The following is a 25,245-nucleotide window of genomic DNA, read 5'->3' as shown; positions in this document are numbered from 1 at the left end:
ACAGTATATTGAAAGCTTAGCGGATGACATTAAGACACAAACTTGACATAAATTAAAAATTTAAATACGTATGAATTTAAAATAAGAATTCTGAATTGCATTCGATTTTAAAATTTATAAACAACATTTTTCAATGTGTGTTGATTAACTTTTTTAATCATGTGTAATGAAATTCTTGAGATGGTAGATCGTGGTACATTTTGAAGAAAAAAGTAGATCGCATCATAAATTAAGTTTGGCACCCCTACTGTATATCATTAACAAGATTCCATAAGATGCTCTGACAAATACGCTCAGGTCTTTTTCATTCTCCACTATCCTGAGTTTAGTACAGCACAGTTGGTACATTACTCTGGGGTTACTGCTACCCATATGCAGTACTTGCAATTGAAACTAGCAACTGAAGTTTGAACATCAAGCTTCAGTTGCTACCTACCAGCCCAACTTTTCTAGATCCTATTGCAGCAGCATACCATTCTTACCAACCATGCTAACCTTTGTATCATATGCAAACTTGGACATTAAGCCTGATATACCTTCGTCAATATCATTGATAAATACAGAAAACAACAATGGGCCCAACACCGAACCCTAGGGTATTGCAATAATAACATTAGTCCAAGTAGAGCAGTGTCCAGTGATTACTGCTCTGTCTTCTCCCAACCAGCCCTTTATCCACATAGCAGCATATATCCACCACTTTATCCACCTTAGCCATAATTATGTGAGCATCCAAGAATGCTCTCATAATTATGGCTAAGGGTTTACTTACTTCCTTTGTTGCCTTCTTTAATATAACTGGATAGACACCATCCATCCCAGGTGCCTTTCTTATGTTTAACTTCAAGAATTTCTCCATTTTTCTCTCAGTTATTACAAAATCATTTAGCTACCTGCTAAAGTTTGATAAACACGTGGCCTCCACTTCCTTATAGAATTCCTCACATGTGAATGTAGGTGCAAAATCTTCATTCAGTTTGTCAGCTACCTGAGCAAGATCATTAACAGTCAAACCATCAATATCAAGTGGACCAATCTGATTCATCCCCCTCCTTCTAGAGAAAGAAGTGTTTGCTATTCTTCTTTGCATCCTTTGCCAAAGATTTCTTGTAACCTGACTTTGCTTGCCCAACAAAATTAAATTAAAGTTAAAATTATAACTGCAACTTAGATGCTGTTGTTGGTATGATGTTTAACGGTACAAGGGCTGCTAAGGCCATATTGTGCCACTGCATCTTAAAACATGGTAGGAGGAAATGAAGTATGCAACTCAAGCAATGATTAATACGAAACTAGTCATAATGCATATGAGAATTCATATAACAATCACTATTTGATATCATTGCCTGCATTAAAATTTTCATAGATATTTAAAAGCCAATGAAGTCATTTTCTCAATTCTTGAAATAGCATCATGTACGAAAATGTCTAACTTACATTAAAAAATCACACTTATTCTGAATTATAATTAAGAACTAGTATTAAATATCACAATAATGACAAGAAAATAGTAGTAGTAGTAGTGGCATGTGATGCAAGAAAGCAAGTGTATGAGCTTATGCAGCATCAGCCAAAAAAAAAAAAAAAAAAAAAATCACACCATTGCCTCCAAATGCCTGTCCAGTTCCTCCTTAAATTTATTCAACCTATCAACTTCCACAACGACAGATGGAAGTTTGTTCCAGCAATTAACCACCCGCTGGCTAAAGAAAAATTTCCGCGCATCTATTCTACATCTGTCTTTTCTTAATTTGAATTTATGCCCCCTTAGGTTCGTAATCTGAACAAGTGGAAGGATCCCATCAGAATTCAGCGTGCTCAACCCATTCAAGGCCTTATATACCTCAATCAGATCACCGCGCAGGTGCCTAGTCTCCAGCCGCTGCAATTTGCAGAACTTAAGCCTCTCTTGGTAAGAGGATCCCTTCATTCCCCTCACCAATCATGTTGCCCTTCTCTGTACGCTCAAGTAAATCTACATCCATTGCCTTATACAGAGGGATAATCACCTCCTTTTCCCTGCTAGCAAAATTCCTATATATCATTGACAAAACCCCATGACCTGCCCTGGCAGCCTGTCTGCATTGCTCAGAAAACTTCATATCTGACTGCACAATTACTCCCAGGTCTTTTTCATTTTCTACCACCTTAAGTGTAGTACCACACAGTTGGTACGTTTCTCTGGGGTTACTTCTACCTATATGCAGTACTTTGCATTTGTCAAGGTTAAACTTCAGTTGCCACTTCTTAGCCCATCTGCCCAAATTATCTAGATCCTGTTGCAGTAGCACCCTGCCATTACTGTCATTAACAACGCTGCCAACTTTTGTATCATCTGCAAACTTCGACATTAAGCCTGATATACCTTCATCAATATCATTGATAAATATACAAAACAACAGTGGACCTAACACCGAACCCTGTGGGACTCCACTAATAACATAAGTCCACGAAGAGCAGCACCCACTGATTACCACCCTCTGTCTTCTCCCACTTAACCATCCTTTTATCCATTGTAGCAACTTACCCTTAATACCATTCTGCTCCAATTTGTACAATAGTCTTCCATGCGCAACAGTGTCAAAAGCTTTCCTGAAATCCAAATTTTTATGATATCAAAATTATTTTTTGCATCCAGTTCCTTTGTAACCACATCATAATATCCTATCAAATTTGTCAGACAAGACTTTCCTTTAACAAACCCATGCTGTGTCTGAATTATTGCTGCGGTCTTGTCTAGATGATCCTGCAATGCATCTTTAACCAGTGACTCCATTATTTTACCCGGAACAGAAGTTAAACTAACTGGTCTGTAATTACTCGTGTCACCCTTCGATCCCCCTTTGTGAATTGGGGATACATTTGCACATCTCCAGTCCTTGGGAACCTCCCCTGAGTCCAAGGACGCTCTCATAATTATGGCTAAGGGTTTGCTTAGTTGCTTTGCCGCCTCCTTTAATATAACTGGATAGATCCCATCCACCCCAGGTGCTTTTCTTACGTTTAACTTCAACAGTTTCTCTTCCACTTTGCTCTCAGTTATTACAAAATCATTAAGTATCCTGCTACAATTTGATAACCTTCTGCCATTTTCAAACCTTAATAATTCCTCACGTGTGAATGTATATGCAAAATACTCATTCAGTTCGTTTGCTATCTGAGCAGGATCATCAACAGTCGAACCATCGATGTCAAGTGGACCAATCAGATTCATCCCCTTCCTTTTAGAGTTTATATAAGTAAAGAAATCCTTGCTGGTTTTCTTAGCATCTTTTGCCAAGGATTTCTCGTAACCTGCCTTCGCCTGCCTAACCTCCTTTGTCACCTGATTACAGACTAGCTTATATCTGCCATAGGCTTCTGAGTCGCTTGATAATTTATATGCATCCCATGCATTTTTCTTCTCTGTTACGAGTCTCATTAGTTCAAAATGCTTGTTACATTTTGTTTTGTGTGCACTTTGCCACCAGCAAATTGTTTAAATATAGTCTAACTCCTATAAACCTAGTTCTTTAATTAAAAACCAGAGAAAGTTTGATCTAGTTTATAAAGTTTATAGAGTGGTCAATATAAGATACATTTCAAAGATAAGTGTAGCTAAATTTTATTCAAAATTTATTTAAAAAGAAAAACTCTTACATTCTGTGTATTGCTTGCTTTTTGAGAGGAGAGCAGTTGGGTGACTGATCATCATACTCTTTAAAGTATGTATTATACTCATTTTCTTTGTTTAAAAGTGGCTTAAAAACAAAAGAAGAAATATATTATCTTTTACTGTATTTAATATAACAATTAAGAACTTGATTACAAAGAAAATATTACAATTTTAATTGTAAAAGTGTTTTACAATTTTAAAACACTTCTAAAATTAATATCATAGTTACAATTATAATTTAAATTTAAATTAATATTATAATAAATTTATATTATTCATTATAATATAAATAACATACTTGTATTGTCCTTAATATGATTTAGGAAGGAAAATACAGTAAATTAAAAGAAAAAACATGTTGCATTAAGTAGTGTAGAGTTGGAAAATTGGGAAAGAATACCATAACTCTTGCATAACCTCTTTATTAGTCAAATAGCAGAAAATGGGGGGGGGGAATCTCTCATCATTATACAGTAAAATAATAATTTCTAACTTAACTTTTAGCTTTGTAACTCATTACTACCCAAGTCTGGAAATCAAATTCTGATAAACATTAAATACAATTAAAATTACATTAACTTATGGCCATTTTTTAAAAGCAGCAATTTGTTTACTGACCCTGTAATGATGAGGAAACCCTATAACCAGAATATTTAACATACCCAACTATTCTAGATGATCTATAAAATTGCAACTAAGGTAAATAAACTAAGGTAAATAAATGAAATCGCAGAATAATATTTGGGTGTTACTACACTCAAAGAAGTGAAGTATGAAAAAGATCTAGAGGTAATAGTACAGTTTGATATGAAATTGTCTCAGCAGTGCAAACAGGTTATTAGAACAGCTCATGGGGTTGTTCTATCGATGATATACAGAAACTTGCCAGCAGGGACAGAGGTTATCCCATTGTATAAGGCAATGATTAGGCCTCCTCTGGAATACTATATACAGGTTTGGAAACCTAATTTTAGAAATTATACAGATCTGTTGGAAAAGGTGCAAAGACAAGCAACAAGATTGGTCGAGGGCACAAAGGGATATTCTTAATAAGAAAGGCTGGTATTCAAGTAAGCTGCAATTCGTGGAAACTAGGCATCTGTGTGGTGACCTAACTGAAGTGTATAAGGTTTTAAAAGGATTAAGATAGGGTTACCATCTTCTGCACTCATAAAAAGAGGACATTTACATGTTTTAGGGCGAATAAAAGAGGACAAAAAGTTCATCTTGGATTAAAAAAGAGAACAGAAAAGAGGACAAATATATTATGAAAATAATAAAATAAAGACAATGTAAACCACATTTACTGATGTTTAGGATTAGTACATTCATATTTGTCTTGAGAAATTATTTCTTTCAATAGCTCTGGATTGCCTCTCAAATATGTGTAAAAATCAACGCATGACATATGTTTGAAATTGTACTGCAAAAACAAAATACCTTTTACAGAATTGACATTTAACCTATTCCTTTCTTTCGTCCACTGACTTTGCATTAGATAGAATACTCTCTCTCTACATTTGCATTGTGAGGAGGAATTGCAAAGAAAAACTGGGCAATTTTCAACAATTCTGAATGGAATTCAATATTTTTTGAATTACTAAAATATCTGGCCCACTTTTCATGTATAAGCATGTTTTTAAAGTCTTTATTATTCATTTGACCCTCAAAAAATTTTTTCAAATTGTTAAATTTGTCAAAACACTTAACATCATCAATTGTTACCCCTTTGTCAATCAAGTAGGAAATAGAACATTCTACATTGTTCCAGCTTGGTACTGTATTCATTTTCATCCACATATAACAGGAAATAGATTCCATATGGTGAAGCCACTTATCTAAATATTCCATGCAATTTCTATACAGATTTTTTCTATCACTAGAAAATTTTTCACATTCAAGTACAAGTCCTTCATCATGTTTTTTGTATAGCATTTCCTTTACTCTTAATGGCATGAAGTTGTGATCCATCCGTTTCAAGATAATTTCTTTCACTGAGACTAAGACACCTAGCACTTCTGCAGCTGAGTTACTTTTCCTTTCAATTCATTGTGTGTACGGAATACACCCATAAGTGATTGCATGAACCAAAGATGAATCTCACTAAATCCATTTTCAAAGAACCTTTTAATCACAATGGGAGGTCTTTCTTGGGACAGAAAATAAGCCTGTAAAGCTGGAAACATATCTATGAGCCTTGTGATGCTTGGAAATAATGAAAACCATCTCATCTTGCTGTGAGAAAGGAGCTGTCTATATTCAATATCAACAAACTCACAGTATTCCTTAAGCTCTTCAGTCCGGACTGTATAATTATGAAAATACTTGTAAATTTTAAAAACAATGTTCTCTACATCAACTTCCCAAAGTTCTGCAGCATTCTGAAGACAATTGTTCAAAATATGTGCAGGGCAGCCCACTCCAATCAAAGTCTTGTTATGCAACAATTTCTTTAATTTTGGAAAGACATTATTCCCTTCTTCATTTCATCTCAGTCCTCCAAACATTATATTGCAACTGTCCACAGTGAATGCAATACATTTTTCACACAAACCATTTTTTTCAAGAGTTTCTTTAACATACGTAGAAATGGTATCTGCAGTCTCATTATGCATCTTCTGTAATTCAATTAATTTTGTTTGTAACCCTCCTTCATTTACATCAAAATACTGAATAATTAATGGCAAGATTTTTTCAAAACCATGATTACTTCCATCAGTTGAGACCCCACAGTATGCAATTTTATTTTATTTTAAAGTTTTTACAGTAACATTAAGAGAATGATTTGCAAGTACAAAGTTTACAATGGGTTCTATCTTGGTTCTGGCGCAGGAAAATCTTTTTGCTATCTCAGAATCAAAAAATACATATTTTAACATGACAGTTGTGCAATCCATTGATTTGTCACTACTATGATGTTTAAAAGTGTGAAAAGCAAAGGTATCCTCTGCAGCAGCCAGATCATATTCTATTTTACCGACAGCTTTGACAAAAAAATCTGTAACCTTTCCCAAAGAGGCCTCACCTTGAACTGCTTTCTTGTGCTTCTCAGTTTCAATGTGATGCTTCAAATCACCAACCCCTTTATTGGCTACTGAAACATATGTCCCCATTCTGCAAACTTTACATTCAGCTTCCCATTCCTCTTAGCCATATACAAAACATGGAAATTTGTTTTTCATCTCTTCTGTAAACATGCACTTCCTTTTAGGCATTTTAGGGGAAGTATAGTCTTTATAATTGAAATAATAATAAATATTTTTTATTGTAAGTAGTGAAGCATAAATTTTATTACGGTTAGTTATGTTTTACATTTACAACTAAACTAACCTAATTGCAGAAAAGTACCTACAGGTATAAAGATGGATAATAAATATTTTTGTAATTAAAGTGAAAAACAGTATTTCAAAAAAAAGGTAAACTTTGGTATTAAATAAACTAGTGTCTGCCTCTGGATTGGATCGTTGATAAATATACCAAATTTAGTTGACAGTACGCAACTTTCGATCAATTTGGTGTGCACACAGCTCAAATCCACGTTTTCATATGCTGCAATCAATTTCTAGAGAAAACAGTCCCTCTAACTGTCAATATTTATTTGACATCCTGGAATTCCTGGAATTTATATATCTTTTTCTAGCACACCATCTGATCGTCACGCGTTATCTTCTCTCTAAACCAAAATATTGTATTGCTAGACTATATAAAATTTATATGTGCGTAAATTCTGAAGCAGGCGTGGGTTGGTAACAATCTCAATGCACTAAACTGAGCATCGTCGGAGTCTTCCGCCTAATTGTCAACACAGAAATTTGAATTGTAGAATCGTCTCCTATTCCGAAAAAGATTCTATATAACGTAACTCGGTAGTTTTCGTCAAGCTTGCATAAAAAAATGGCGTATAATATAAAAATCCAGACATTTAGACAAATTTATAAAAATACACCGGACAAAAATTTTAGACAAAAAATCCAGACAAATCTGGTTAAAAGAGGCTGGATGGTAACCCTAATTAAGAAAACTGAGTGCACGGCATCTTTGCTCTTTCTCAGATGAAACACATAAGGGGCAGTGGAGTAGCTAAGTTTTTTGAGCCCTTAGGCAAGAAATCATTTTGGGCCCCTTATTTTTATTAATAATAAATTTTAATTAGGTATAATATAAAAAAACGTTGAATCGTTTTAATAACATAAATATGTATTTTATTTACGATATATTTATAATTTTACAAACATCAAAAACATGAAAATTAATATTACAATATATTACTTATTAAATACAATTTGACAAACAAATTATACTATAGCTAATAAATTTACAAAAAAAGTTAAAGTGTTACTTTTAGCGCTTTTCCATTTGCAAAATCATTAATAAAATCCATTTTACTGGCATATTTATGCTCAATAGCCAACACTGCACAGTCTACTTTGACCAATAGCATTTCTTTTATAATCTTTTATTATTCATAATTTATTAAATGATCTTCTTTTGGCAAAGACAGCTGGCAAGGTAAAAAATAACATAAATAAAGTAAAACTTTCTGAAAAGTCAAATAAAAAAATTGTCTGATAGACATGTCAGCTGTTAAATCTTGTTTAATAAGTGTAATTAAATTACAATATTGAATCAGCAGTTGGGGAAAGATAGTACAGATGAATACTTTTTTTATGAGATTTTCACACTCACTTAATATATCAGCATTTGACATATTATTTTTTTTTGGTTCTAGTATTACAAAATAATTTTTTACTAACTTCATACTTTCGAAACGATTTTTAATTTGTATTATAATTTTGTCTAAAACAGTAAAATACACTGATTTAAAAAAAAAACTAATCTCTATTATCAAACAAAAAATCTGAAGCTAATTTATCGTACTGTCTTGTAGTTCTACGTTGTTATTTGTTTTCAAATTTGGAATCTACCCCGAACTCCTTGGCCATTTGCTCAGATTTGTATTTAATTTGTTTGTATGAATTTCGAACATTTTGTAAATTTTTACTGACTCGATCCAATACAGAAGTACATTCATCAAGGTCTATATCATGCTTCTGTAGAGTTTTTGAAGCATAATTAATTTCACACATCATGTTATTCAAAAATATACAAATGAAAATAAAATTAAATGTCATCATTTGCTTCATTACCCTACGCGCTTCGTCTCCGTCTGTTTTTTTTGTTGATTTAAGATTCATTTCTGTCAAAGCTTTTATAATATCCACAAAGCAAGCTTTCATAACTGTTATATCTAGCATAGTGGTTCTCAACCTTTTTTTGCTCGTGGCCCACTTCTGAGTTTCGTTCACCTCTGTGCCCCCCCCATATTATTTAATTATAATAAATGTAATATTTATAATAAATATGTACTTTATCAACTGCACTTTTTATTTATAACATGTATTATTTGTTTATAATATAAGGAATATTAATAATAAAAAAGGGATTTATTAACTATAATCTTAATTTACAATAGAATTTTTACTCGTATAATATTTTGTTTATTCACAATATACAATTATGCTCCTAAAAAAAAATATTACAATAATATTACTGTCCCTGAGTTCAGCGAGATCCTTGCAGATCTCACTAAATTTTTTTATATTAGTAATAATTTTATTTTAGAAGTGAACTTTTTGTGGCCACTTAACAGTTTCCATGGTCCCCATTTTAACAAATTTTAACCTGTGGCCCCCCCCCCCAGAAATACTGCATGGCCCACTGGGGGGTCATCTACCCACGTTGGGAACCGCTGATCTAGCAGACCAGCGAGTAGATTTGAGTTTTTTAATGTGACTTCAGATTCCCCAATAAATTTAGAGAGAAGATCCCATCTTTTTGTACTATTTCCAAAAAAATTATACAAAATTTTAAGAATTTTGAAAAATGATGAAACGTTATTAATAACTATATTAAAATCGTGATAACTATATTAAAATCATTAATAACTATATTTAAATCGTGACTTGCACAATGAATATACTCTGCATTTGATTGGATCCCTTTAATGATCCCTTTAATTAACAGTAGCCACTGGCAGAAGTGAAAGTGATTCTTGCACTGCTTCTATTGGAATGAGCCGCAGCCTGGAAAATAAGATGCAGGATAGTTCAGAGACTGCTGGGAATCATTGGGGTACAAATAAACACATAGGTTGTGTTAGGGTAGCTAAGAAAAAGAACAGGTGCATGTATACTTGCGTGTACACCAATGCTAGGAGTTTAGTAAATAAATTTGATGAATTTGAGGTATTGCTCAAAACATCAAAGGCAGATATTGTGGGGATTTCAGAGACGTGGTGTCACACAGATATAAGGAATGCAGAACTGGAATTTGGGGAGTACAATGTCTACAGAAAGGATAGACAGGGTAGGAAGGGAGGAGGGGTTATGCTATTAGTTAAGAAATACATAAAATCCAAGGAAGTGAAGCCAGTTAACATTGCTGGACAGTGCAGTGTTGAGTCAGTTTGGTGTGACATAAGCATTGGGAGATCAAAATTGAGAGTAGGAGTGTGCTATAGGCCTAATGACTCTGATGAGTATAATAAGAAACTGTACGGGGAAATAGAGTGGGCCAGTAAATCAGAGAGTCTTATAATGGGGGATTTTAATTTCCCAGATATTGACTGGAATTTGGGGCTGGTCACGCACACACTAGCAAGACTTTTGTGGATTTATTGGATGATTGTTTTCTACATCAGAATGTTCGGGAGGCAACTAGAGGGAGTAATACTCTTGATTTGATTATCAGCAGTGATTCTTCATGCATTAAGAATCTGCAGATAAATGAACCACTAGGTGGCAGTGATCACAGTGTGCTGAAGTGGGATTTACTGAAAGAGGTAACTACCATTAGGGGTAAAGGGAAGGGTTATTGCTTTCGTAAAGGCGACTATGATGGACTGAGACAGTATTTAAATTCTATACAGTGGGACCAACTGATGATGATGTTACCAACAGCAAATTCAAAATGGGAAGCATTCAAAGAACTTATCTTGGAAGCTACTAGGCTTTACATACCAACTAAGAAATATTGTTCAAGGTTTAGGCCTAAGTGGATGTCAGATGAACTAATGAAACATATGGCAGAGAAGAAAAATGCATGGGATACATACAAATTAACACGTGACACAGAAGCCTATGATATATACAAGTTGATCTGTAACCAAGTTACAAAGGAGGTTAGGCGGGCGAAGGCAGATTACGAGAAATCTTTGGCAAGGGATGCAAAGAAAAACAGCAAAGAGTTCTTTACTTATGTAAACTCTAGAAGGAAGGGGATGAATTAGATTGGTCCACTTGATATCGATGGGTCAACTGTTGATGATCCTGCTCAGGTAGCTAACAAACTGAATGAATATTTTGCATCGACATTCACACATGAAGAGTTATTCAGCGAGGGGAATGCCAGAGGTGTATTCAACTCTGGCAGTAAGCTAGAGAATCTTGTAATAACTGAGAGGAAAGTGGAGGAGAAATTGTTGAAGATAAATACAAGAAAGGCACCTGGGGTGGATGGGATCTATCCAGTTATATTAAAGGAGGCAGCAAAGGAAGTAAGCAAACCCTTAGCCATAATTATGAGAGCTTCCTTGGACTCAGGGGAAGTACCCATGGACTGGAGATGTGCAAATGTGACCCCAATTCACAAAGGAGGATCAAAGGGCGACACAAATAATTATAGACCTGTTAGTTTAACTTCTGTTCCTGGAAAATTAATGGAGGCACTGGTTAAAGAAGCACTGCAGGATCATCTAGACAAGACTTCAGTTATCGCTCAGACACAGCATGGTTTTGTTAAGGGGAAGTCTTGCCTGACCAATTTGATTGGATACTATGATGCAGTCACAAAAGAACTGGATGCAGGGAATAACTTTGATATTATATACTTGGATCTTAGAAAGGCTTTTGATACTGTTGAACATGGAAGACTGCTGCACAAATTGGAGCAGTGTGGCATTGGAGGCAAATTGCTGCTGTGGATAAAGTGGTGGTTGAGGGGGAGAAGACAGAGAGTGGTAATCAATGGACACTGCTCATCGTGGACTAATGTTATTAGTGGAGTCCCTCAGGGTTCAGTATTGGGTCCATTATTGTTTTCTGTATTTATAAATGATATTGATGATGGTATATCAAGCTTGATGTCCAAGTTTGCAGACGATACGAAGGTTGGCAGGGTTGTCAAGGACACTACTGACACTATGCTACTGCAACAGGATCTGGAAAGGTTGAGCAGATGGACTGAGAGGTGGCAAATGAAGTTTAATATTGACAAATGTAAAGTACTGCATATGGGAAACAGTAACTCCAGAGCAGCATATCAACTCTGTGGTACTACACTGACAGTGGTAGAGAATGAAAAGGACCTGGGGGTAATTGTGCAGGCAGATATGAAGTTTTCTGAGCAGTGCAGACGGGCTGCAAGAGTAGCTCATGGTGTATTGTCAATGATATATGGGAATTTTTCTAGCAGGGATAAGGAGGTGATTATTCCCTTGTATAAGGCAATGGTCAGATCACACCTAGAGTACTGAGGTCTGGAGGCCTCATTTCAAGAAGGATGTAGAGATGCTGGAATGAGTACAGAGAAGGGCAACAAGATTAGTGAATGGAACAAAGGGGTGCTCTCACAAGGAAAGGCTTAAGTTTTGCAAATTACAGTGTCTGGAGACTAGGCACCGGCGAGGTGATCTGATAGAGGTGTATAAAGCCTCGAATGGTTTGAGCATGCTCAATGCTGATGGGATTCTTCCTCTTGCTCAGAATAATCACCTGAGAGGGCATAAATTCAAATTGAGAAAAGACAGATGTAGGATAGATGTAAGGAAATTTGCCTTTAGCCAGCGGGTGGTTGGTTGGTGGAATAGACTTCCATCCCTTGTCGTGGAAGTTGATAGCCTAAATAAGTTTAAGGCTCAGCTGGACAGGTATTTCGAATGAATAGAGGGGTGAAGTGGAAGTTATTTTTTATTTATTTATTATTTTATTTATTTATTTTTTTTTGGCTGATGCTGCATAAGCTTGCTTTCTTGCATCAAATGCCTCTACTAATGCTAATGAGTGACTGCACACCATTATAAACCCCACTCATGGCATTAGCCCCATCTTATCCCTGACCATAACATTTTTCAATGGGAATATTTAGTTTGTGTAATATTTTCATTATATTATCCATCATCATTTCTGCCGAATGCTCATTCGTGTCATAAAATCCTAAAAACATTTCGCAAATTTCAAAATCTTTGGATTTTTCATTTTCATTGCGAATTATGTGAACATGTCATACAATAACACTTAATTGATCTTTTTTTTGTAGTAGTATCTAAAATTAGTGAATAGAATGGTGCTGAATTAATTTTGAGTGTTAATTCTTTTGTTAATTTGGAACCTAAACATCCCATTATCTCTTTTTACATAGTGGGACTTAAATAAGTTACTGAATCAGATGGCTTATTAATAATTTATTTCATTACATTATCATAGTAGGAAAGTAAACCGACTTATGATAAAAGTTGCCATTGTAATCTTTCGAAAATCCTTCCTGATGACCGCGAAATGCTAAAGAATTATTAGCCAACATAAGTGTTATCCGAAATAACCGCTCTAGTACCATTTTCCAAAATGAGGATCTGTATCTTACTTGTTCCTCAAGATCTTTATCAATCGCTGCGTTCTTTGTCACATTTCATGTATAGCACATGCCTCGATATGATGTTGAAAAATCCTGCAAGTTGTTATCCAAAAAGATAGATTTTCCCTATCTTGTAGTCCAAAGTAGCACAGCCACAAATGAGAAACGGGACCATACGTTGAAGTAGAATAGTAGTATGTGTCACTAAAACTTCTATTTTGTTGTTGAGGACCCCTTGGAAATGGTCCTTTAGGTCTCTGAGGTGACAAACTCATAATGTTTCTTTTTGTTTCATTGGAAATGTTGATGTCCAGGTATTCTTCAAGATCGCTTGAGGGAATAAACGGTGCAGTGCGTTCAACACTAATTTCCAATGAAGTGTTTTCTATTGATGACCTTGCTTGATTTAAATGATCCGCAGATTACAACAGCAGCATTCCTTTCTATATTTTCTGATTCAATACTGGTCTTTTCTTTACCTTCTTCCGAACATAATTCATTACTGTGTTTTGTAAAGAAAAGATCTAATTTAGGTAATTTATTGACTGCTTGTTCTTTTGCTTACTTCGTTGTTCTTTTTTGGGCTCCACTCTTCCCCTTTTTCTTTTCATCCATTTTTAACTAAAATTTTTATTACTTTAATTTTAAAAACTTTATATTTTAAACACAAATAACAATAATAAATAAATACATTTTTGTATGTCAATTGCTGTTTTGATAATGACTTGAACTTGAACAAACTTGAATTGAAATTAATCAACTAACAATTTTTGACCACCATATATGGCTAAATGCTCGTATACGGTGGAGCCTATCCCCCCCGCCAAGTTGGGGAATCCTGAACACCATATGTAATGACGCATACACATACATTAACCGAACGGGTGTCTGATCACTATACAAAGTTGCAATTGTAAAAGCAAAATAAAAACTGCCACTGCCTGGGTTTGTTATGTTTTGGTGATAATATATAAGAAGAATTCCTTGCTTATTCCAGATGTATAACATTGTTGAGGAGCTCAGTGAGAAAAATATTTTCACTACATGTTGTGTCTACCTATAGACCCTAGCGTAGTAAGGGCAGCCCCCTACTTGCATCTGTTTATGGGCCCTGGTGAAGTGGGGCCCCTAGGCTTTGCCTACTTTTGTTATATGGTAGCTACACCCGTGATAATGGGACATAAATTTAAATGGAAAAAGGATGGCTGTGGAAATTTGCATTCAGTCAAAAAGTATTCGATTAGCATTAGCAGAGGCATATGATGCAAGAAAGCAAGCTTATGCAGCATCAGCCAAAAAAAACAAAAAAAAAACATTCCCATCTCACCCCTCCGTTTGATCCAAATACCTGTCCAGCTCAGCCTTAAATTTATTTAGGCTATCAACTTCCACAACAAAGGATGGAAGTCTGTTCCACCAACCAACTACCTGCTGGCTAAAGGCAAACTTCCGCACATCTATCCTACATCTGTCTTTCTTCAATTTGAATTTATGCCCTCTCAGGTGATTATTCAGAGCAAGAGGAAGAATCCCATCAGCATTGAGCATGCTCAAACCATTCGAGGCTTTATACACCTCAATCAGATCACCTCATAGGTGCCTAGTCTCTAGACACTGTAATTTGCAAAACTTAAGCCTTTCTTCATAAGAGCAACCCTTTGTTCCATTCACGAATCTTGTTGCCCTTCTCTGTACTCGTTCCAACAGCTCTACATCCTTCTTAAAATGAGGCCTCCAGACCTGTATACAGCACTCACGGTGTGGCCAGACCATTGCCGTATACAAGGGGATAATCACCTCCTTATCCCTGCTAGAAAAATTCCTGTACATCATTGACAAGACACCATAAGCTACTCTTGCAGACAATCTGCACTGCTCAGAAACTTCATATCTGCCTGCACAATTACCCCCCAGGTCCTTTTCGTTTTCTACCACTGTCAGTGTAGTACCACAGAGTTGATACATTACTCTGGGGTTACTGCTTCCCATATGTAGTCCTTTACATTTGTCAATGTTAAACTTTATTTGCCACCTCTCAGCCCATCTGCTCAACTTTTCTAGATCCTGTTGCAGCAGCATACTGTCATTAGTGTCCTTAACAACCCTGTCAACCTTCATATCATCTGCAAACTTGGACATTAAGCTTGATATACCATCATCAATATCATTTATAAATCCAGAAAACAACAATGGACCCAACACTGAACCCTGAGGGACTCCACTAATAACATTAGTCCACGATGAGCAATTGTCAATGCAGTGTCAATGAAATGAAAATTATTAAGGTAAAAATAAGGATAAGGTATGCATTGGCACTACCTTGTCCATACTGTAAAAGAAAGTGCTAAATTTTTTTCATTGTGCTTTTTGGCTTTATTTAACTTTTCTTCTACTGTTATGGACAAGTATAGAAATGCAGTTCCTGATACATGGTTAGGTGTAGTCCCCCTTATGAAATATCTAACCATGTATCAATATTTACTTCTGCTGACTTTGCATTTTTGCTTTCCCTGTATTCGATCTATAACTAAATTTGCCCAACCCATTTCTGATGACAGCTTCATTACCTTTATTTTATTTTACTTTATTTTGTTTAATCATTTGGTATTAATAACTTTACTTTACAGTTCCGTCTCCTTGAAATTGGCTTTGAAATTCAGCCCATAATTTTCTTAATTCATCATAAATTTTAGGATATTAACTTTCTTTCACTTTTTTCAAATTACTTTACTTATTTTCTACTATCCGTACCCTTCTAGTCCTTGGCACTTTGTGTAATTTTCACCTCCATCTATGCAAACTTTATCAGTTTTATTCTTTTCCTACATATATACACTGATGAGGCAAAACATTATGACCACCTACCTAATATGACGTTGGTTCTCCATGTGCAGCCAAAACAGCTCGTACCCAGCAAGGCATGGATGCTACAAGATTTCTAAATATGTCTTGTGGTATCTGGTACCAACACGTAACCAGCAGATATTTTAACTCCTGTAAGGTGCATGGTTGAGACGGAGTTCCAAACCACAGATGCTCAATGTCTGGAGATTTTGGAGGTCAGGGCAATACCTGGAAGTCTTCCTCATGTTTCGCAAACCAGTCTCGAAAAATCCGTGTGGTGTGGCATGCCGCATTATCCTGCTGAAAGACGGCACCGCCAGAGGGGAAGACAGTTGCCACGAAAGGATGTACCTGGTATTCAACGATGTTTAGGTAGAAGGTAGACGTCAGAGTGCCCGGCACATGGATGACTGGACCCAGGGTATCCCAGCAGAACATCGCCCAAAGCATGACACTGCCACCACCAGCTTGTTTTCGCCCCACGATGCATCCAAGCACCATCACTTCCCCAGATAAACGATGCACACGTACCCGGCTGTCCACATGGTGCAACAGGAAATGTGATTCATCTGCTGTCTTCCAATAACTTGAGGTCCAGATTTGATGCTCACGTGCCCATTGTAGGTGCTGTGGCTGGTGAACCGTGGTTAGCATGGGCACTCGGAGCGGCCTGCGGCTATGCAGTCCAATTTTCCGCAGGGTTCAACGTATTGTGTGTTGTGACACATTACTCCCATCACCAGCATTCCAATTACTGGCAAGTTGTGAACACTCGCACTTCTATTGCCACGTACCATCCGGGAGAGCCTTCGCTCACCTCGAGCATCAATGAGCCATGGTCGTCCAACACCTCGCCGGCAGTTCGTGAGTTCCCCCTCCTCGGACCACTTTCAGTAGGTACTAACCACAGCTGACCGTGATCATCCCACCAGCCGTGCCATTTTCTAATATGCTCTGATTCAGTCATCTGGTCATTACAATCTGGCACTTGTCAAACTCACTTAAGTCCACTGCGTTTCTCAACTGAAGAACAAGAGTAACGGAGCTCAGTACCAGGTGTCTTTTATACAGTGTCCTGACCCGCGCACATGCCGTTGTTCACCGCATGTGCACGGTGAGTTGCTTCAATTTGCATAACGACTCACTGGTCATAATGTTTTGGCTCACTGGTGTATATTAGACACACACACACACACACACAAAAACTAAGTGACTGCTTTTGAATGCTATAATGCAGCCAGAATTAGAAATTTTCTTGATTTATTTTTATTTTTCAATATACAGTGGACCCCCACTTTAAGATATTAATTAGTTCCAGAGACACCATCGTATCGTGAAAATATCGTAATGTGAACCCAATAACACACTGTGTTTTGATAATTCGTTCCAAGGTCGGAAGTTGAAATTTTCACTATATAGCTGCTAAGCTGTTTATCTCTGTAAAAGGTGATTTTTATAATAAAAATTGTATTAGTTTTATATAGAATATTGAATACCGTATTTTCCAGTGTATACCATGCACCTTTAATTTAAAAATAACTCGCCCTAAAATTGTGGTGTGGCTTATACACCAGAATAAACAGTAGAGCATGATACAAGTTAAAAAAATCTTTTACCATCAAGATATCATGACAACCTTCAGGATCTGGTGTTCTTTCCGATCGCTGCCTCTTGCTACTTATGGTAGCAAAACTGGTTTGCTTTTATACCATAAGTGCCAAAAGCAAACCACTGTCCAAAGTGGTTTGCTTTTGGCACTTCCTCTGAAGGTTCTCAAAATAACTTAACACCTGATCTTCAAATTTGCAGGTCATCAATTCAGTGGTTTCAATATATGGATTTTTTTCTTACTGTCCTCTTCACAATATCCCACACAGCAAACATGTCCTTAATTTCTTGAGTTGTTGCTACACAGTCATTCTCCTCACATTCCTCATCTCCACTGTCATGCTCGCCCATCTGCTCTAATTCCTGGAGCTCCTCTGTTGTCAACTCCCTTCCGCGGTCCGTAATTAACTCCTCCACAGCTGCTGCATCAATCTCTAGAGCCAAGGACTCACCAAGAGTGATAATTTCCTGCTCTAGAACACCTTCAGCTTCAAATCCTTCAAAATCATGGATGACTGAAGGCCATAAGTTCTTCCAGGCTGCATTGAGGCTCCGAGCTGAAACTTCATTCAAAGAACTGACAATCATTTGTACACAGTCAATGTTAAACCTGGTCTTCCAGAATTCCTTTAAGGTGATGGCTCTATCTCCTGAAGTCTCTTCAAAGCACTTTGCAAGCATCTTCTTTGTGTAAAATTTTTTAAAGTTGGCAATCACTTGCTGATCTATTGGCTGAAGCAGAGGGGTGGTATTGGGTGGGAGAAATTTGACAGTAATGAAGTTAAATTGCTCCTCCAGAGATTGGGCAAGATTGGGATCATGACCTGGAGCATTATCCAAAATTAACAGTGCCCTTAAAGGAAGTTTGTTTTTTTTCTAAGTAACCTTTGACTGAAGGACAAAACACTTCAAATACCCATTCATTGAAGAGGTGTCTTGTCACCCAGGCCTTCTTGTTACACCATCAAAAGACACCCAACCTGCTTTTGATGACCTTTTGCCGTTTAAACACTCTGGGAGTTATGTTATAAACCAACATTGGCTTAAGTTTAAAATCACCACAGGCATTGGACCCTAATAGCAGAGTAAGCCTATCCTTCATAGGCTTATGAAGAGGCAACGAAGCCTCTTCTTTTGTGATGCATGTTCGCCTAGGCATCCTTTTCCAAAAGAGGCCCGTTTCATCTGTATTAAAGACTTGCTGAGGAAGGTAACCCTCCTTCTCAACAAGCTCTTGAAACTCCACCTTAAAGTTTTCAGCTGCTTCCTGATCAGCACTGCAAGCCTCTCCATGTCTTATGACACTTTTAATATGACCTTTTTCTAAAACAGTCAAACCAACCTTTGCTGGCTTTAAAGTCCCCATATCGCATATCACTAGCTGAAGGTGTTTTAGTCTTTAAGTCCTCAAAAATCTGCTTTGCACATTCACAAATGTATTGTCCAGGAACTGTATCACCCTTCATTTGTTTTTCTTTTATCCACAGCAACAAAAGCCTTTCCATTTCTACAATCAGTTCTCTGACTTTTTGGACTGTGTTAGGTTCATCACTTACTTTAACTTTTTTGAAGGTTTTCTTGTTGTTTCACTATAGTAGAAATGGTTGACTGTGAAAAACCATATTTGCGCACCAATCAACTAATTTTAGCACCATCATCATGTTTTTTCACCATTTCTTGTTTAATTTTAATTGAAATTTTCTTCTTACTGCACTCTTTAGGAGCCATATTATGCTATGTTGTACATTCAAGAATTCAATACAGTAAATTTATGGAAAGTAAGCAAAAAAAAATTACTTGAACTAAAGGATATGAAAACAAAACACGTGCCCAACATGTTTACAAATGCTGCTATTGGCTGAGACAAAGAACCACGTGGTCCGGTCAAAGGCAATCGTAAGCCATTGTAGAGCGAAATAAGTTGTTGTTGTTATTATTTGGTTTTTAGGAGCATTAGCAACTAAGGCCATATTGCTCCGGGGATATGCAGTGGTCATTCCCTGACCTTTCCGCATCCTCCGTATTTGGTGGTCACAGGCTTGAACCCCGGTCTAATCAAGAAGCGTGTACTACGCAATGCTGCTTCTGCCCACCTGGCTACGGAGGCGCCGCGAAATAAGTAGGCACCAATGATCACTGGTTAGTAGAATCAGCCACTCAAATCATTAAAATGCACTACATTTTCACCGTTTATTACTATGTTTTATTATAAGAATGAATTTTGAACACATTTGTGATATTTTTCTAAAGCACGTTTCTGGAGGTCACAACCATAAAACAATAAAAACAATTTGCACTTTCTAGTTTATTGGGCTTTTCTGTTAGCCAAGCTATTATATGATTTCAGCAATCAAGCTGAATTCCCTTAAAAACTAAATATACTGTACTACACTGTTAACTAATAGTGTAGTACAGTGTAGTACAGTGTTAACTAATACTGAATGTCTTGCAAAAATGAATGAGCTTATATGTTGCAAATACCACTGCCTTGTGACATACAGACTATAAAATACTTAAAACAGAAAGAAACTGATGTTTGAAAATTACACAGTTCAGCATCAATTTTCTCCCTGAAATAATTTCATCAGATTCTACTAGGAAGTGTGTTTAAAAAGTCAGATATGTGCTTAAAAAGTTCTCATCACCCTTGGTTTTCAAATAAAGTAGGTTACTGACCAAAAAAGACCTATAGTTGGTTTAATCATCTTTTCCATCTATTTTTTTTTTTTTTTTTTCTAGAACATTTGGGAGATTTCTAGAGCATCTGTGAATATCGTTATGTGCAAAAGAAAGGTCAAGATGTTTCTGGTAGGTTCTAGAACCTATGACGGCGTTCTCTAAAAACATTATGAGCCTTCTCTAAATTTCTCCACCAGTATATATACAAGTGGGTTCTGCACCAAGCTTAACCATAAATGTATGAACGATTGGCAATCCTGATCACCACGCCATCCATTTCATTGTTGCTGATAGAACTTTCATAATGTCCATGAAATGCAGATATAGGTGTAACAAAACTGGACATGAAGTTTCTGCAGGAGAACATGTTTAAAAATCAATAGGTGGATAATTCATCTTCCATATGTCAATAGACTCCATCTAATATTAAAGGAAACCTTCAGCTACAATAATGACTGCATTGTTCGATTCAGATGAAGTCTCAGAAGCTGGAACCATTTGAAAGAGTAAAATGGATAACTACAAACCAGTAAGTTTTACTTCTATTCACAGAAAAGAATACTGAATTCCAGTTAAGTAGCATAGAGCAAATTGAACAAAAATGGAATAAAAGAAATTACAGCAATAATTTGTTAAACCTACAGTAAGCACACTAAAAATGTCCCATGAGCAGTCACATATTGCATTTTGTTCAATGCTCAATACTTTCTGAGGAAGGAGTACACTACTGCATGCTTTATGATTCTATTCTTATTATCCAGTATTGTCAGAATGACAATACTGGATAATAAGAACACACAATTAATGATACACCCTGCATATAACACTTGTTATCCAGAGAACAAAATTACTTCCCAAATGCTTTGCTTTGAACATATTCCAAGAGACATCAAAACTGCTATCGGAAAATAGTACATGAATGGGAACATGGCACATTCTGTACACCAACATGGAAATTTTTTTAATGCTAATTCTCCAATTTAAAAAAATAACACATAATGATTAAAATGAATTTGGGGTCTAATGATATATATTAAGAAGTGCCCTTACAATGTACACAGTGAATTATATACATTCATCTTCCTCCAATCTAGGCGCCTGTGTAGCCAGGTGGGAAGGGGCAGCAGTGCATAGCACACGCTTCTTGATTAGACCGGGGTTCGAGCCCGTCACCACCAAATACAGAGGATGCGGAAAGGTCAGGGAATGACCACCGCATATCCTGGAGCAATATGGCCTTAGTTGCTAACGCTCCTAAAAACCAAATAACAACAACAACATCCTCCAATCTAATTTTTTTTTTTTGAAAAATTTGACTTTTTTGTGCATTTTTGATAAACTATGCAAAAATGATATTGCATTTCTTATTATTATAAGATTAACAAATTTTCTGTATGATCATGAACAAAGAACTATCCATAAATGCTGAGAATATATAGTGCAAGATACCATTAGTATTTAAGTCGACAGCAGACCACTAGATAGCATTATTCTTTGTACTGTTTCAGTTCATACAGATCAATCTAAGTAAATCCGTGTCAAACATAATTTAAAAAAGAAATAACTTCTTCTTCCTGCACTACAATAAAGACCAGTCTGGGTTTCTCCCAAGTTCATGTCATACATTTTCCGATCTATGAAAGTGAAATCCATACACACACCACCACCAGCCATCAAAAGACCACAGAAAACAGTTATCCTTCATTTTTCTCAATGAGAGTTGGACATATGTGAAACCTCCAAGTTCATAAACCCAAGGAACTTGCAAGTTCAGAAAAAGTTCCTTGTTTCACATCATTTTCTTTCCCAGTTTTTGTGGTAGATCATCAAGAAAGGCCGATAGAAATGTATAATATAACTATTCCCACCAAACTGAATTAATAATACTGATTTCTCAGTTAAAAAATTTTTTTAGCTAAATTAAGCTCTTTGTTTATCACTAAATTTTGACTTAAATTTGTAAACTCTATGAGAAGTTATCTGCTATTATTCATCTTAGTAATAAATTACTCAGTTCCCATGCAGAGCAGGTATTTGAATTTATTTTTTTATTTGCTATTTTAGAGCAGTTATTTGCTATTTTATTTGCCTTTTTAGCAGTTATTTGCTATTTTATTGCTATTTTTGCTTATCTAAATTACAATGCTGTAATATTAAAAATAACAGCTTCAGTAATGTATGCAATGCGCTACATTTTGGGCATGCTTGACTATTATAATCAGTACCCAAGGTGTTAAACTTCAATACTCTACCAAGAGTTTAACCAAAACTTCAAGTGATTTTCACCATGAAACAAGATTAATGTACAGGCAACCCCACATAAACTTGTACTTCTACAACATGGTTTGGATCTAACACAATTGATAAATTGTGGAAATCCTCGCACAACACGGTACTTAAATAACAGTTTCAGTCTAATATGGTTAGAGAATTGTGGCAAACCTCACATAACATTTTTGAGCTTCTGTGCGGAAAAAACCCTGCTATTATGTTGAATGCAATTTTTCAACATTAACATTCTTTTTTGTGAATCCCCGCTGTAGACTTGCTGGTCGTTTTGCAAAAAAAGGATTGGGAAATCCCAGTGTTAGTTCTGTGCTATTCAACTTGTACTTGTTTGACACAATAAAAAATTGTGACTTCTGAAGTGACAATTTTTTTCGTGACTTTTAAGGTTTCTGTAAAGTTTATATTGTTTTTATTTGATTGTTTATAAATTTTTCCAGATATGTATTAATAATGTATGATGTGGTCACAAAGGAACTGTATGCAAAAATAATTTTGATATCATATACTTGGATTTCAGAAAAGCTTTTGATACTCTTGCACATGGAATACATGGAGTACAAATTGGAGCAGTATGGCATTAAGGGCAAGTTGCTACAATGAATAAAAGGATGGTTGAGTGGGAGAAGACAGAGAGTGTTTGTTTGTTTTGGGATTTATTAGGTACATCGGCAACTATGGCCATAGTGCACCAGACAGAGAGTGATAATCAATGGATATTGCTCTTCGTGGACTAATGTTATTAGTGGTGTCCTCCAAGGTTCGGTGTTGGGCCCATCGTTGTTTTGAATATTTATCAATGATATTGAGGAAGGTATATCAAGCTTAATATCAAAGTTTGCACATGGTACAAAGGTTGGCAGGGTTGTTAATAACAGCAATGACAGTATGCTGCTGCAACAGGATCTGGAAAAGTTGAGTAGATGGGCTGAGACGTGGCAACTGAAGTTTAACACTGATAAATGCAAAGTACTGTATATGGGTAGCAGTAACCCCAGAGAAATATACCAAAGGGATGGTGCTATACTCGGGGTAGTTGAGAAAGAAAGAAAGAAAGAGACATGGGGGTAATTGTGCAGTCAGATATCAAGTTTTCTGAGCAGTGCAGACAGGCTGCCACAGTAGGTCATGGGGTCTTGTCAATGACATACAGGAATTTTGCGAGCAGAGATAAGGAGGTGATTATCGTCTTGTATAAGGCAATGGTCAGGCCACACCTTGGGTACTGCATACAGGTCTGGAAGCCCCATTTTACGAAGGATGTAGAGTTCCTGAAATGAGTTCAGAGAAGGGCAGCAAGACTGGTGAGGGGGAACAAAGGAGTGCTCTTAAGAAGAAAGGCTTAAGTTCTGCAAATTGCAGTTTATGGAAACTAGGCACATGCGAGGCGATCTAATTGAGGTGTATAAGGCCTTGAATGGATTGAGCAGGCTCAATGCTGATGGGATTCTTTCTCTTGTTCAGATTACAAACCTGAGGGGGCATAAACTGAAATTGAGGAAAGACAGTTGTAGAATAGATGTGTGGAAATTTGCCTTGAGCCGGTGGATATTTGATTGCTGGAACAAACTTGCATCTGTTGTTGTACAAGTTAAATAGCTTAAATAAATTCAAGGCAGAACTAGACAAAATTTGGAACAAATGGATGGGCGAAATGGGAAGGGGATTTTTTTTTTTTTTTTTTGGCTGATGCTGTATAAGTTTGCTTTCTTGCATCATATGCCCTACTAATACTAAACTTTGTTCTTAAGGATATTGGAATAATTTAGCATAAAATTGGAAACATAGCATAAAATGAGTAACTGCCTTTTATTTAAAGCATGGTTTCTAAATTGTTTTATGCCAGCTGTGGAAAATTATTGAAATGGAAAAATCTAGATTTCATAGTTTTGTTACTATTGGATAACCTGCCAGGCGATCCAAAAGATTTAAGTCGTCCAAAATGTTGAAGTAATGTTCCTGCCAACTAATACAACTTCTTTAATTCAGCCATTAGATCAAGGCATTATATCTATCTTTAAAACTCATTACATCAGAAAATCATTACAATGGATTTTGGAAAAAATTTATTCTAAATCTATTGAAGTGATGGAGGCATCGAAACATTTTTCAGTTGTGGATTGTGTCAGAATCATAGCTCAAAGCGAAACCATCAACATTACTTGTTGTTGTTGTTATTTGGTTTTTAGGAGCATTAGCAAATAAGGCCATATTGCTCCGGGGATATGCGGTGGTCAATCCCTAACCTTTCCGCATCCTCCGTATTTGGTGGTCACGGGCTCGAACCCCGGTCTATCAAGAAGCGTGTGCTACGCACTACTGCTCCTGCCCACCTGGTTACGGAGGCGCCCCAACATTACTTGTGTGTTGGAAAATGTATGGCCAAAATCAGTTAATTCAGGTATTATGGTCGAACCGGCAGAAAACGGAATCATTTTGATAGCAGAACTTGCTAAGTCGGCAGGAGGGGAAAGTTTTGATAATATGGCTACTGAAGCCATTCAAGAATTACAGGTAGAAAAAGAGGCTGGTGAAGCAGATTT

At 36.3% G+C, this 25,245-nt stretch overlaps 1 protein-coding gene across 1 annotated transcript in view; it reads right to left on the bottom strand.

Annotated features, from left to right (window-relative positions):
* LOC150084597 (uncharacterized) overlaps window positions 1-25,245 on the bottom strand; it is a 324,615-nt gene that overhangs the window by 174,420 nt on the left and 124,950 nt on the right. Inside the window, exon 7 of the mRNA XM_090376299.1 lies at window positions 3,640-3,740. Coding sequence (XP_090232425.1) covers window positions 3,640-3,740 — 101 coding nt within the window. The remainder of the gene's footprint in view (window positions 1-3,639; window positions 3,741-25,245) is intronic.

Source organism: Mastigoproctus giganteus, chromosome 6 (assembly GCF_048544385.1).
Source record: "Mastigoproctus giganteus isolate SK-2022 chromosome 6, ASM4854438v1, whole genome shotgun sequence".
In the NCBI taxonomy this organism is placed as follows: domain Eukaryota; kingdom Metazoa; phylum Arthropoda; class Arachnida; order Uropygi; family Thelyphonidae; genus Mastigoproctus; species Mastigoproctus giganteus.
Note: the sequence above shows the minus strand (reverse complement) of the source record. Positions and strands in the feature narration are given on the sequence as shown.